Here is a 14906-nt window from a genome sequence, read left to right on the forward strand (position 1 = left end):
AATGACATGAGGGTGAGAAAATAATGACAGAATTGTCTTTTAAGTTTATTCTTTTCAATTAAATTGTTTTCATGTGTTTCTCAGCCAGTGTGTTTGCAGCCTCTGCAGTCATTGTGCCTGTCTCTGGCAGCTGCCTGTGAGGTCAGTCTCATTGTAAAAGCTGTTTAGCGAGACCCTAAGTGAAAAGCCCTCCATGTGCCGACTGTTTCATCTCAAACAGAGAATGCGGCTTTCTTCTCAGATGTTTCATTGTGTTTTCCAAACAAACGGAGCTTTATTAGCGAGACAGATATTTCCATAAAGAGTAAACCGAGTTTAATAAGTGACACATAGATCTCTGAGATCTTTTTGAAAGCGTTTGAGAAAAATGGAGTGAATACCGTATGTGATTTAGCATCAGCGTCAGGACACTATCAGCCAACCGATCTGTAAATTGCCCTCATTACCTGATGTAATCTGCAATTAACATGAATTCATAATGAATGTCATGGTGGGATATAAAAATTTTGCCTGCAGCTCTTACCCCATTTTGCCTGTGCCTTTCTTATAAGCCAGCACATATTTTCCTAAAGCCGCACACATTTTGTGCATTTATATCAGATAACGGTTATCTTCCCCCATTTTTTGTCGTGAGACAGTAATGTTTTCAAGAAGCTGGGTAGATCTTTAAAACTCTAAATCTAATAAAACTTGCCAAGTCAACCATCACTTTTACTATGGCTTATACGTAGGGGTTTCAATTTGTAATTATTAAAATTTAGTATCCCTCACATCAAATCATGTGTTGATAAGGAGATCTGTGCTTTTACCTTTCTAAAAGACTAGTTTTGCCTTGTGGGTGATAAGAAAAAAAAAATCCTGTAGAATTGCATTGAGAGACTTGGGTGATTTTTGCATGGGTGAACATGATTCACACTCACTCATGTAAGACCGTAGTACACATTTTTCACTTTATAGATAGCTCAAGTTGAAAACAATTCTGAAATAAGCCTTTTCTCCATCTCTTCATGTCAAAGCTTTGTTAAATTGACACACTTTAACTTATTTATTGTCTTTTCATCATCGTCTTTTATTGGCATGTAGATTTCAGCATTTCTATTTTTTGTGCATATTGAGGAGAGGCCAGCGTGTGTTTTATTGTGTGTTTGTTTGTGTGTTGGGGTGTGTTTAAGGGATTTAGAGCTTTCCGTAAATCTTCATGCAGCTTTGTGTTGTGTTTAATGTCCAGATTAAGGCCCACGCTGTCATTTACAAGACTTAATATCATCAGATTACACCATTAAAGCACAGCCAAACAAAAGCCTCTGTAAATAACAGGCATCTAATGAAAGCAACTTCACAAACAGCAGCAGAACATACCGTGCTTTTAAAATCCAAAATGTGGATTGACAATCCCAGCACAGGGACACTTACTGACACATACTGGAAGTATAATGCAGAAAGGTGTCTCTTATTTGATATAGGTTATATATATATATATCATTCAGATATGGATGTGTGAAGATCCTGCTAGCATCAGAGATTCAGTGATGGTCATATAAAGGTTGTGACCTCTTTGCAGTGTCCCCTGTGACATTATAGTCATCAACTCAATAATAATTTGCATACCATCAATGCTGTAAAGAATATGAGATGATTTAGTTCCAAAATTATCAAGATTAGTGCGTTCTCAAATCATAGCGTGTTCCCACTGGAAAGAAAAATCACTTATTTAACCCTCACTTTGAGTTTCTCAATGAGGCTAAAATTTATATTAACTGCACCTGATTCAGTTAGAACCTGGAGGTACTTGCTTGCTTTGCTAAGGGAATCCCTTTTGTCATCGTCATTGCAGAAAGGGGGTTCCCCCAAGTGTCTGATTGGCTGGAAATTCAACAGTCTTTGAAGTGAGGTCTTGGGCGTTGACTGAGGATGTGGAGTTGGTCTGGTTGAAGTTTGAAGCGGGTGCAGTCGGAGTTGAACTTTGCAGCAAACTTACATTAGAACACGAAACCCCACGGAAAGAAAAGAAACTAAAGTAAAAGAATAAGAATAAAAGGATGTAACGAAACTAGGTGGTTTTCTTCTCATTATGGTAGCAGTTGGCACGTGGGCCAGAGCACGCTCAAAGAGCAGCGTCAAAACGCGGTGGCAAAAGAGAACAAAAGGTGAAGGGAGAGGACCAAGAGGTTGTAAGAGAGCATTTTTAAGAAGAAGAGAGTAACTAAGAGAGCATTTTTAAGAAGAGAGAGTAACTAAGAGAGAGTTTGATGGTGTCCTGAGTTTTTAAACTCGGCTTCTGGACACATCCCCTCTGGTGTCTTGACCAATTAGATAGGCTATTATCTTAGCTAGGGGTGTTCCTTCCATCATAAATAAGCATGTTATCAGTCACATGGTCCGAATTTTACAGGCCCTTGCAAAGTATACTTTTGGACATGATTTCTATAACAAGACTATGATGCATTTGACAAAGAATTGATTGGAAGAAATATTTAAAGCATGAATTTTCAAACTCATATATACCAAACATGAATATTACCCTTTAAGGCTTAAGCTATTCAATACTTATTAAAAGCAAGACATACACAATGAGTGATTAAAACATGGATAGTCTAATATGTGGGTTACAAACATAATATGGGGTTCTGCATAGAAATGTCCTTTTAGGATGATTTTATGTGCATATGAAAAGAAAGTATTTGTGTAGTTCTATGGAGAACGAAGGCATGTTCTTTAGACAAAGGAATTTTGGTTTGGTCTGTCTTCTATGTGTGGAGACCTGCCCAAGAGAGTCTGTAGCTCGTGATTTCCTATCACAGGTTTACATGTGACGGCCATCTCTTTGACCATCAGTCTTGATTACTTGCCCCAAATTTGACAGTCTCATTCCTGAATTGGAATTATCAATAAGTGTTCTTTTGTCTCAATGTTGCAAGCTGTTTTGTGAAAGAGGTTTGCTGGTTAGGCTTGCTTCAGACTAGTTGGAGCTAGGAATCTGATTTATGACGTTGTCCTGTTACAGCTTTGAGGCCCCTCTTTCTGGAATCTCAGCTTCTCAGGTTTCAATGTTCTGATGCATCTTAAATTTGTCTGATTCAGTCTCTGATATCCTACATTATGTACTTATTGGTACATAATTCACGTCTCGCTAAAAAGTGCCCCCAGGTACGCTTATGCCATGAGACCAGGTAGCACAAATCAGACTCTTTTTTTTTAGCAAGATATAAATTCAGAATTCAGACTTTTTCTTTGCTTGTTTACATTTATAGGTTGCAATTCTGACTTTTTTCCTCTGAATTCTTTATATCTTGTAATTCAGTTTTTTCTTAAATGTTTGTTTCACAGTTCTAAGTTTATATCTCATAATTCAGACTTTTCTTCTAAAAATTATTTGTTCACCATTGTTTATATCTTGTGAGAGTTTATATCTCACAATTCTTATGTACTGAGTTTATGTACTGCAATTCTGACTTTTTTCTTAGAATTGTGAGAAAAAAGTCACAATTACTTTTTTATTTTTTTTAAATTATGTGGCGGAAACAAGCATCCATACTTTTAAAATGCTTTTAGATTTGCCCAGATAGCTTACATTCATAATATTTCAGTATGAACATTTCTCATTATTCTTATTAGATCAACAGTTGTTTCATGTCTATTTGTATTTCTGCAGGTGAATTTTGGAAAAAAACTGCTGTAGCATATCGGTTGGATTTTCAAAGTATGCATCCATTCTGCCAAAAATTTTGTATAAAACTAAAGCCGCTCTGCTCTTTCTGATAATTCTGGCATTAGAAAGTTGCCATCAGGTTCAGTCAAGCCTTTCTATATTGAAAAAGTAGCCGAGAAAGTTTGAGAATGTGTCACCTGAGCGCTGCGATTGTGTCTGTGGCTTTCTCAGAGGTCTTCATGGGTGGCAGGGTTTGATCTTTCGCTCCAGGTTCAGCGGTGAGATCGCTAACAAGCCTAGACAGCAGGCGCAGGTGAAGCGTTTTAACAAGAACAGCAGAGAAAACGTCTCACCTCCGCAGCCTATATGCTTCCTCTTTCTTTTGTCTTCTTTCTGGGATGATTCTTCTTCCTTTCTTTCTGTTTCTTCTGTCTCATGTTTCTTTGATCCTTGTCTCCTGTTTCCATCCAAATGTGACACAAAACAGTGTGTGTTTTTAGGTCTGGAGTCTCTTGTGATTCAGTGAAGCGTCTTTCACAGTTGCAGTTCTGTCAAGAGGAACTTTGTGGTTTTGTCCCCTCGCAGGCTATAAGAACAAGAGCTGGAAATGTAATATGTAAATTGAACACTATTATTTATTTTATAATGAATGAACACACTTGCTATTTTATTTTATTTGTTTGGGACCTATATTCAGTGATCTGGAAATAAAACAAACAATATATTGACTTTTTGACAGCAGTCGTGTGTGATTAATTCACTTGTATATCATGTAATTAAAAATATATAATTTAAGAGTAATTTTATATTTACAATATATACAGTTCATATATATATATATATATATATAGTGCCCTCCAAAAGTATTGGAACAGTAAAGACACAATTGCTCTGTTGGCTGTGGAGTCAAGACATTTATAAATATGATTAAAAGATGAATATGAGACAAAACTACAGAATGCCACATTTTATTATTGGGTGATTCAACACATAGATGTTTTACCAGCTAAGAAGTTCAGCACTTTTAGGGTTTCATCCCCCTATCTGATGTGAGCATAAGTATTGGAACAGTTGCCTCTCAGGTCTTTCTAAGTGATCAGCTGTGTCCTGTTGCAGTAATTCTTCAGATATTAAAAGCAGGGAATGTGTCGTATCAGTTATATCCATTACTTCTGCATTCTGAATCTTGCATTCGATGATGACACACAAACCAGGATGAAGACGAGGGAGCTGACTTTGAGAGAAAAGCAAGCAATTTGGATGCTAAAAGAAAAGAGGAAGTCAGTTAGAGCTCTAGCAAAAATAAAGGGCATGGAGAAATCAAGAGTTTGGAAACCACCAGCGACACCAGCAACCAACAACTACCTGATCGGCTGAGAAAACAACAGTAGTTGATGACAGACAAATCATAAAAGCTGTGAAAATGAATCCTAAAAGACGTGTCTGTAAAATCACCAACAACTTCCAGAAAGCTGGGGTGATGCTCTGACAATTTACTGTCCTCAGGAGACTTCGACACAGAATTACAGATGCTACATAGCAAGATGCAAACCTCTGACCAGCACCAAAAATAGAAAGGAAAGATTAGAGTTTGCAAAAAAGCACAAAGGTGAGCCAGAAGAGTTTTGGAACTGTGTTTATGGACCGATGAGACAAAGATGAACCTTTATCTAAGTGATGGGAAAGCAAAAATGTGGAGAAAAAAAGGGAACTGCAATGATCCCAAGCATACAGTCTCATCTGTAAAGCATGGTGGAGGTGGTGTCATGGCATGGGCATGCATGTCTGCCTCTGGAACAGGCCCTCTCAACTTTACTGATGACTTAATGTATGATGACAATAGCAGAATGAATTTGGAAGGGTACAAAACCATCTTGCCTACCAATATTCAAGAAAATGCCACCAGATTCATTGGGAAGTGCTTTATATTGCATCAGGACAATGACCCAAAACACCCTGCCAATTCAGTCAAGGAATTTATAAGGGCAAAGAAATGGAAAGTCTTAGATTGCCCAAGTCAATCTCCAGATTTAAATCCAACCGAACATGAATTTCACCAGCTGGAGAGGAGAGTAAAGGCAGAAACTCCCCAAAACAAGCAACAATTGGAATTGGCTGCATTAAAGGCTGGGAAAAGTATTTCAAAGGATGAGACCAAGAGTCTGGTAATGTCTATGGGTCACAGACTCACTGCTGTGATTGTGTGCAAGGGATCTGCAACTAAATGTGTGTGTGTGTGTATATACATATATATATATATACATTGTTAATATTTAAATTATTTTATTATTACATTTTTTATATTTTTATATATTTTAATAGTTTTGCTACATATAATTAGCCAAGTATAAAAACAAAAATAAATGAAAAGTACTGTCCATTATATAAAAATATTTGATGTTTCTTTTTCTTATTTAAAATTCAAATTACTAGTTCAGAGTTTGAACAAAAAAGCTAGTACAGTGTTTTAGTGAAATATTTGATCATTAAAGCATGCATAACCAGAAAAAAAAGAGGATCATGGGTAACGGAAATGAAAGCAGTACCGTTTAATTGGTTGATGTGGGCAAGAAAAATACTGTTTTTAATATACCAGTGTGTGGCTTTGATAAATGTTTAACTGCTTTTGCAGAGGAAATACTTAATTTAATTTTGCAACTTATGTATTAGGGAATAGTAATTAGAAGACAGTACTATGAAGTACAAGTAAAACTCTTTTTCCCCTCTATTTCTCTCTCTCTTTATTAGTTTAATTTTGTGGGTAAACTCCTGGGCCCTCGAGGGAACTCATTAAAGAGACTGCAGGAGGACACGCTGACCAAGATGTCCATCCTCGGTAAGGGATCCATGAGAGACAAAGAAAAGGTATTCTTTCTTTCCTTATTATCGGTGTTTCTTCTTTTTCTCTGGGTCATTAATCAGGGTATATGAGGCAGGAACTGGTGTTTTTGTCCCGTCTTTCACCTCATAATCTCATTGTCTCCGCTGTCACGGGCGAGAATCTGATCATCTGAATGATCTCAAGTGCGTATGTTGCATTTCTGCGCATTGCGCTGCTGATTGAATCGATCGATGGTTGCTGATGGGTCGCTCCCCCCGCCTCACCTGGAAAGAGGGATACGATGTCATAAAGAAATGCTAATGTCACCGTCCTGTCAGAGAGAAAGAGAGAGAAAGAACACAGGAGGCAAAGGGACAGTGAGATATAGTCTGACAGGTTTTTGGGGTTATTGGCAAACGGCAGATTGCTTCTCCCAGCATCTAAATGAATTAACGTGAATTGTCTGTTGAGGTAATTCAGAAGCGTTCTTCTACTTTCGCAAGACATTTCTCACATTAAAAACTGCAGTTTTAATTTTTTTTATTTTTGGAAAGTTTCATGTACAGACAACAACATTGTCAAAATGATCCCCATTCACACAGATCATCAAAAAAAAAAGACTAAAAATGCTGTGTTGTTCATGCCAGGCCAGTAGTTGGCGATGTTATGCACATATACTGAACATGTAATACACATTCGCATACACTGAGATGATAATGGTGTTGTTTAAAAACTTGCACTTTGAAACTTTGAAAGTTTGCATTTTCAGGCCCCCAAAACGCCATTGTCATAAAAATGAATAGCCAAAATGCATAAAAAGTTTTCAGTTTTTAGTTAAAAACCATGTCATTTAAATGCACCTGTCGTTGTTGTTTTCTGCCTGAACACCACTAAAATCAATGTTTCTTGCACCAAAAACAATAGTTTAATTTTAGATGATCCATTCAGTTCAGGTCTGTAATTTGTTTTAATACAGGCACAGTCTATACACATAGATTCAGTTGTAAAACCTCAACCTTTATTTCCAAATGTCCAAAGTGTGTGTGTGTGTGTGTGTATATATATACACACACACACAAATATGACGGTTCTGTACATACCTCGGTTTTAATGTCATGGCTCGGTATGATTTCGGTACAGCAGGGGGAAAGACTAAACTTTTTTTTTAAGTGGTTTACTGAATAAGTTGCTCTTTGTTTAAATACATTCAATTATAGTTTACATTTTCTTAGTGATAAAAATCTACCTCAGCTTATGCTTAAAAATATAGGGAGCCCTTTTACATTATAAGGTTAAGGAATGTAATTATAAGGATTGTGTGGATCTGGAACACTCACCTGCACGGTTTTAAGCCGTCTGGAGATTCTCCTGCAGCGCCGTCCCACAGCAGAGAGGAGAGATTTGCTTGAAGCTCATAATTCTCTTTGATGTACTAGAATTTGCTGAAACGAATTTCACTGAATTTACCAAACGATGTTGATAGTAAACATACACGCCCCAAACCCCACAAGGGCTTGTTTTTGGAAGCTGTTTATAAAACTTCATATATATGTGTGCGTTCATTCAGGAATGTGGAAAATATGCTCTTGCAAACACTGTTTTGCACGGAAGCTTTTTTTTTCACAGAATAATAAAAAATTAAATAGTAATTAAAGTAAAGTAAAAGTAAAGTCGTGACGTATTGTCAAGTATGGTGACCCATACTCGAAATTGGTGCTCTGCGTTTAACCCATCCAAGTGCACACACACAGCAGTGAGTAGTGAACAAATGCACGCACACACACACACACACACACACACACCGTGAACACACACCCGGAGCAGTGGGCAGCCATGCTGCAGCGCCCGGCTTTTGAGGCTTTTTATTTTAAAATTCTGACTTTTTCCCTGAATTCTGAGTTTGTTTCACAATTTTGACTTTTCCTGATAATTCTGAGTTTAAATCTTTCAATTTGAACTTTTTTTCCCTCATAATTCTGAGTTATATCTTGCAATTTTGACTTTTTTCTCATAATTCCGAGTTAAAATATTGCAGTTTTGACTTTTTTTCCCTCTTAATTATGAGTTTAAATCTTGCAATTTTGACATTTTTCTCATAATTCTGAGTTTGAATCTTGCAATTCTGACATTCTGAATTGTAAAGTCAGTTTACGTTCGTCTCGCTATTTTGACTTTCTTTCTTGTTTACATCTCACATTTATTATTATTATTATTATTTTTTCCACCATGGAATAAAAAAAAAAAGTAAAAAAAATGTGATCACAATTCTAACTTTTTGTTTTTACATCTTGCAATTCAGTTTTTTTTTTTTTTTAATTCTTAGTTTTTTTTGTTTCCACCACTGAATAAAAATCAAAAAAGGTAATTTGCGACTTTTTAATCTCACAGTTCTGACTTTTTTCCCCTCTGAATTTTGATTTAACATCTTGCAATTATGTTTTTTTTTTTTATCTTTTTATTTACACCACATAATCAGAAATTAAGAAGATACTTGCAACTTTTTGATCTCACAATCCTGACTTTTTTCCCTAGCAGTTGCAAGTTTATATCTCACAATTCTGACTTTTTTTTTAATCAGAAATGTGCAGAATTTGCAGATTCATTCATTCATTCATTTAAAATTCAGTGGTGAAAACGAGCTTCCATAGTTTTTTTCAAAATTGTATACAGTCCTATACAAAAATTACAATTATTTTGAAAATCAAAACCAAACAAATAAAAAACAAATAAATATAGTGCTGTAAATGTCAAATGTCATTAGCCCATGCTTACTGCATTTTCATACACACACGCTCTGTTACCTCAGCAGATCTGCATTAAACTGACCTCTTTCAGTAAACAGTAGATTTGTGGATGAAATTAGCAGCTTGTTTGCATAACTGCGACTCTCTTAAAGAGACCAGATAAACTGCATGACATCAGAGGAAGCACAGGAGACATGCACATGCATAACAGCACGCTTTGCTCTCCAACTAAAAGCCGAGCTGGATTAAAATCTCACCCTACTTTTAAAATCCCTGTCATCCGTGCATCTGACGGGTGGGCTGATGTAATTTTTTTGCCATGTTTCTGTCTCACGGTTCCTGTTAAATCGCTTTTTTGCTTTACGCCAGCTAACAGTGCTGGATGCACCCCCCCCCCCCCAACTCAAGCCCAGTGTTAATGTGTTTGCATATGGAATTTACATTTTAATTGAATTGAATATGCATGCCATAATTACTATGGGTGCTTTATTAATTCATCTTATTTATTTATTTACATCCTCTGTGTCCTGAACGTGATATTTCAAAGGTGGAAAAAGGTCAACATTGTCTCTTTTTAAATTATTTATTTATTTATTTTTTTTACACATTTTAATGTAATTGTGTATATATATATATATATATATATATATATATATATATATATATATATATATATATATATATATATTGTCATGAGTGCACTTCTCCCTGTCGCCACAGGAAGCCGCCATCTCCCGTCCTCCCGGACTCATCTCCCGTAACCACGTACACCTGTCACATTACACACACCTGTAAACACGTCACACTCCCATCTGTTCTCCATTTGGCACAGACTATTTATGCACCACACTCCCGCTACTCTGCCTGGCTAAATTAAGTGTTATTGTGTTAGTGTGGCTTCGACTCAGGGGATACAGGCATTGTGTTGTTATAGTTGCCTTTGGTGTATCCCGTTCCTGTATTGTTTTGTTTTTTGCCGTTTTGGCCTTTTTGTTTCAATTAAAAGCACCTTACCTGCACTTGGACCCTGACTCCGTCTTTTTCACGGTGCTTCTTCGCCGTTCCGTGACGTGTATATATATATATATATATACATATAATGTAATTGTGTATATATATATATATATATATATATATATATATATATATATATATATATATATATATATATATATATATATATATATATATATATATATATATATATATATATTTTTTATTTTTATGAATTAATTTATAAAAAGACAAAAAAAACATATTTTACTTCCTGTACCTCAACTGGTATAGCAAATGCTTATGTGTAATTGTGTAATAATGCAAATGTGTAATTTTTTTTTCTTTTTTCATACGCTTTTTTTAACAGGAAGAAGAACTGCGGAAGAGCGGAGAGGCAAAGTATCATCACCTTAACGAAGATCTTCACGTGCTGATCGAGGTGTTCGCACCGCCTGCTGAAGCGTATGTGAGAATGGGTCACGCTCTGGAGGAGATCAAAAAATTTCTTATTCCTGTACGTCTGTTTGTACGTTTGTACAATCTTCTAAACACAAACTGAGCATCAACATCATCATTTTTCATGTTCTGATTGCAGCGTTTATTACCTTCAGACCAAAAATACACATTCACTGGTTTATTTGAATTTTATTGGTTTAAATATATTTTTGGTCACACTTTATTTTGAAGGTTAATTCTCACTATTAACTTGTAAATTTCATGAACAATTACAATACTACCTTCAGGCCAAAATACATATTAAGGAGTCCACAGTCCAGATAATTTTTTTTTGAATGGCTTAGAAAATATTTTCACATAGACATTTCTAGTGAATTTCACAAACAATTACAAAGAAACAGGGTTATTTTATTGTTAATCAAAACTAAAACTAAAAACCATAAAAAACTTGAAATAAACTCAATATAAATAATTAATATAAATAAATATATTTAAGATAACAATTGGTACTAAAATGGTACTGAAAAAACTAAACTAAACTAAAACAAAAATTAAATATAGCTGCGAGCAGCGATGACGGGCCCAAGCCGTCAGCATACGCCACCCCGGTGGCATCGATAAAACGGTGCCCAGCGAGCACAAGCATCACAGTAACCCTCTGGCAGTTTGGTTTTAAGGGATACGGCAATTAAAGGGTTAATCCAAACCATCAACTCTGTGAAACACACACACACAGAACAACATATAAAACTTTAAATTCTATGAAAATATATTTTTCATTGGTAGTTGATGTTAGTTAATGCATTTACTAATGCTAACAAATGAGAAATTATTATAGTTACCAAAGGTTTTAATGATTTATAAGCATTTTTTAATGATTTATTTTTCCATTAACTAAAATGAATAATTTTTTCTAACACAAATGAATAAAGTAAAAAATATATTGTTAATATTTAATGTTATTTGTGAATTAACCAATGTTAAAAAACAACATTATTTAACTGTTGTTAATTTACATCATTAATAAATATATACCATTTAATGTTGAAATCAATGTTTTAATGTTTAAAATCAATTCCAAAATGTGTTAATATATTAAATTTTAAAGTTTTATCTTTTGAACATGACTATTTTTCTAATATTAAAAATATTATGTTCATTGTTAGCTCATTGTAAGTTCATACTATCAATGAAGAATTAACATGCTTTAAAAAATATATTTTTCATTGTTAGTTCATGTTAATTAATGCATTCCCTACTGTTAACAAATGAGACTCAATTATAAAGTGTTATCAAAACCTTTAATGCTTTAAGCATTTTTTAAGGATTTTATTGAGAAGTTTAAACAGACTCTCTCTCTCTCTCTCTCTCTCTCTCTCTCTCTCTCTCTCTCTCTCTCTCTCTCCCCCTCCACACTCACTGAACTCACACAGTCAGTCACTCACCCAGTCACCTACCGCACACATTAGAAGCACAGTGACAGGATATCTCTGATAAGTTTTAAAATTTTCTTCTCGCCATAGTGTACTGTAAATTCATGGAATTAATCACATATCCTCAGACTGTCTTGTTCTGTGTTTGGTGTGAATTTGTGGTTTCTGCTTGGAGGTGTATGAATTTGTTTACAGCCCGTTTTGAAAAAAAAAAACACATAAAAAAAAAAAAGCCGACTTCCTGTTGGTCGTAGCTAATGTCTGTAAATTAGAAAGTTGTCCGGCTTAATGTGAACAATTTATGTACCAAGTTTGGTGTCTGTAGCTATCATTATATATATATAATCATTAATAATTATATTCCATTTAATGTTGATCAATATTAATTCCAAAATGTGTTAATATATTATTAAATTTTAAAGTTTCTCTTTTGAACATGACTATTTTTCTAACATTAAAAATATTTTGTTCATTGTTAGTTCATTGTAAGTTCATACTATCAATGAAGAATTAACATGCTGTAAAAAATTATATTTTTCATTGTTAGTTCATGTTAATTAATGCATTCCCTACTGTTAACAATTGAGACTTAATTATAAAGTGTTATGAAAACCTTTAATGCTTTATAAGCATTTTTTAAAGATTTAAAAAAAACAGACCCTCTCTCTCTTTCTCTCTCTCACCCAGCTCCTCAATCCACACAGTCACTCACACAGTCACTCACACCCCACCCCCACCCCCTCACTCAGCTGCAGGCTGACAGGGAACTCTCACTCATAGAAGCATTGTAACAACTGTCTGATAGTTTTTAAATTTTCTCCTCTGCATAGTGTATTGTAAATTCATGAAATTAATCACATATCCTCAGACTGTATTGTTCTGTGTATGTAATTTTTTATGAAGTGTTTGGAAGCTGCTCTTAAAAGATAAAAAAAAAAAAAAAATCTCTTTTTTACTGTAACTTTAATAAATTGCCATTAAATCATCGTTCAAGATATCCTAAATCCGTCCGCAATTTAGCATCTTCAGTATTTTGGCATCATGAGAAAAAATGTTTGGTGTGATTTACGTGTTTCTGCTTTGAGGAGTATGAATTTGTTTACAGCCCGTTTTAAAAAAAAACCCACATTAAAATAAATATAGCCGACGTCCTGTTGGTCGTAGCTAATGACTGTAAATTAGAAAGTTGTCCGGATTAATAAGAACAATTTATGTACCGAGTTTGGTGTCTGTAGCTAAAACTAACCCCCCCATTTTTGACAAAAGGTGGCGCTATAGAGTGCCTCTTCCACGCCCGTTTATGAGGTTTTTCCAGTGTCTAACTATCATTAAAATGGATATGTGTGTTGAGTTTCATGACATTCTAAACATGTTATCTGCCTCAAAATCACCAGAAACGAATTTTCAACTTTGACACGTTGCCATGGCAACATAATTTTAGATATCAATATTCCCTTCACAGTTTTACATCGGCCGTGTTTTGACATTATTCTGGTGAAGTTTGAAGCAAATCGAGTAAAAATAAGATGCTGAATTCAAATAATTTTGAAAACGACACACTTCCTGCAGCCAGTTGGTGGCGCTATAACTTTCAGTCATAATAGTCACATCTATCCGATCGGCATCATACAACGAACAAACCACTGGAGTTTGATCAACATCATACAATGTATGTGGACGTTATTAGGCATTTCCTGGGTCTCATTTTTCGCCATAACTTCATCGCCTCGCCACGGGCAAACCGTTCGACATATCAAAAATATCTTCGCAATTTAGCGTCCCCAATGTCTTGAGATCATGTTCACCGAGTTTGGTGGCAATCGTATGGAAATCCTCAGAGGAGTATATCAAATTCCAGAGCATGCGCTTTTTAAACAGCCCTGAATAGCCGACTTCCTGTTGGGCGGAGCCTATGACATGCTGCGCGGAAGTTGTTCGGCTCAATGAGTTCTATATGTGTACCGAGTTTCATATGAATACGTGCAAGTATGTGTGAGCTATACATCAAGCTTTCTGACAATTTTCCAGGGGGCGCCGTAGAGCCCCTGTGCCACGCCCGGGTCCCAGCCTCAGCGGCGTCCTAATGGCCGCAGGTTCCAACGTGCGTGCCAATTTTCGAGAGTTTTCGGGCACGTTAAGGCCCCCAAAAGTGCCCGGATGATTGAAATAAAAAAAAAAAAAAAAAAAAAAAAAAAAAAAAATAAAAAAAAAAAATAATAATCCTTAGAAGAACAATAGGGCCCTGCGCCTTACTGGCTTGGGCCCTAATAAAATCTATATAGATATATATATTTTTTTAAAACTTAATGACAAACACACAACAAAACTTACTAAACGTACTTAAAACGTAAGGTAATATTAAAATAAAAGCATAAAAATAAAAACTAATTCATAATATTAATAAACACATTATTAGTGATACTAAAATAAAAATGCATAGAAATGGCAAATTACATGTTGAATTATATGTACCATTTTTGAAGTAGAAAAACTGTATTTTCTTGTAAAACATACTTTAATAATCTTAGCTTTATTTACAACTTCAAAAAATCTTTACACAATCTTTTACTATGCATGTTGGATAAAATCAAGTCCTTCTTTGTCAAATATCCTTTTTAGTAGGAAATATGTTACATTGGAGAAGTTAAGTGCTTTGCAGATTCATTCAATTCTCTGGATCTTCTCTATCAAACACTACGCACGGTATTGACTATGTATATAATATCTCACAGTCACATCTGTTAATGAAAAGCTACATTAAATGTTGCTATTTATATACAGAATGCCTCCTCTCAGGGAATAACACA

The 14906-nt window shown here is 35.1% G+C and overlaps 1 protein-coding gene across 2 annotated transcripts in view; it reads left to right on the forward strand.

The window, feature by feature from the left end:
• LOC306847349 (KH domain-containing, RNA-binding, signal transduction-associated protein 3-like) overlaps positions 1 to 14906 on the forward strand; it is a 185822-nt gene that overhangs the window by 113205 nt on the left and 57711 nt on the right. For both annotated transcript variants that reach the window (XR_013782149.1, XM_079381256.1), the window contains exons 3-4: positions 6398 to 6514; positions 10578 to 10724. Coding sequence is in view for 1 of the 2 variants with exons in the window: in XM_079381256.1 (XP_079237382.1) it covers positions 6398 to 6514; positions 10578 to 10724 (264 nt within the window). In the remaining variant the exon portion in view is untranslated. The remainder of the gene's footprint in view (positions 1 to 6397; positions 6515 to 10577; positions 10725 to 14906) is intronic.

The sequence above is a fragment of the Barbus barbus genome, assembly GCF_936440315.1.
Source record: "Barbus barbus genome assembly, chromosome: 27".
NCBI lineage: Eukaryota > Metazoa > Chordata > Actinopteri > Cypriniformes > Cyprinidae > Barbus > Barbus barbus.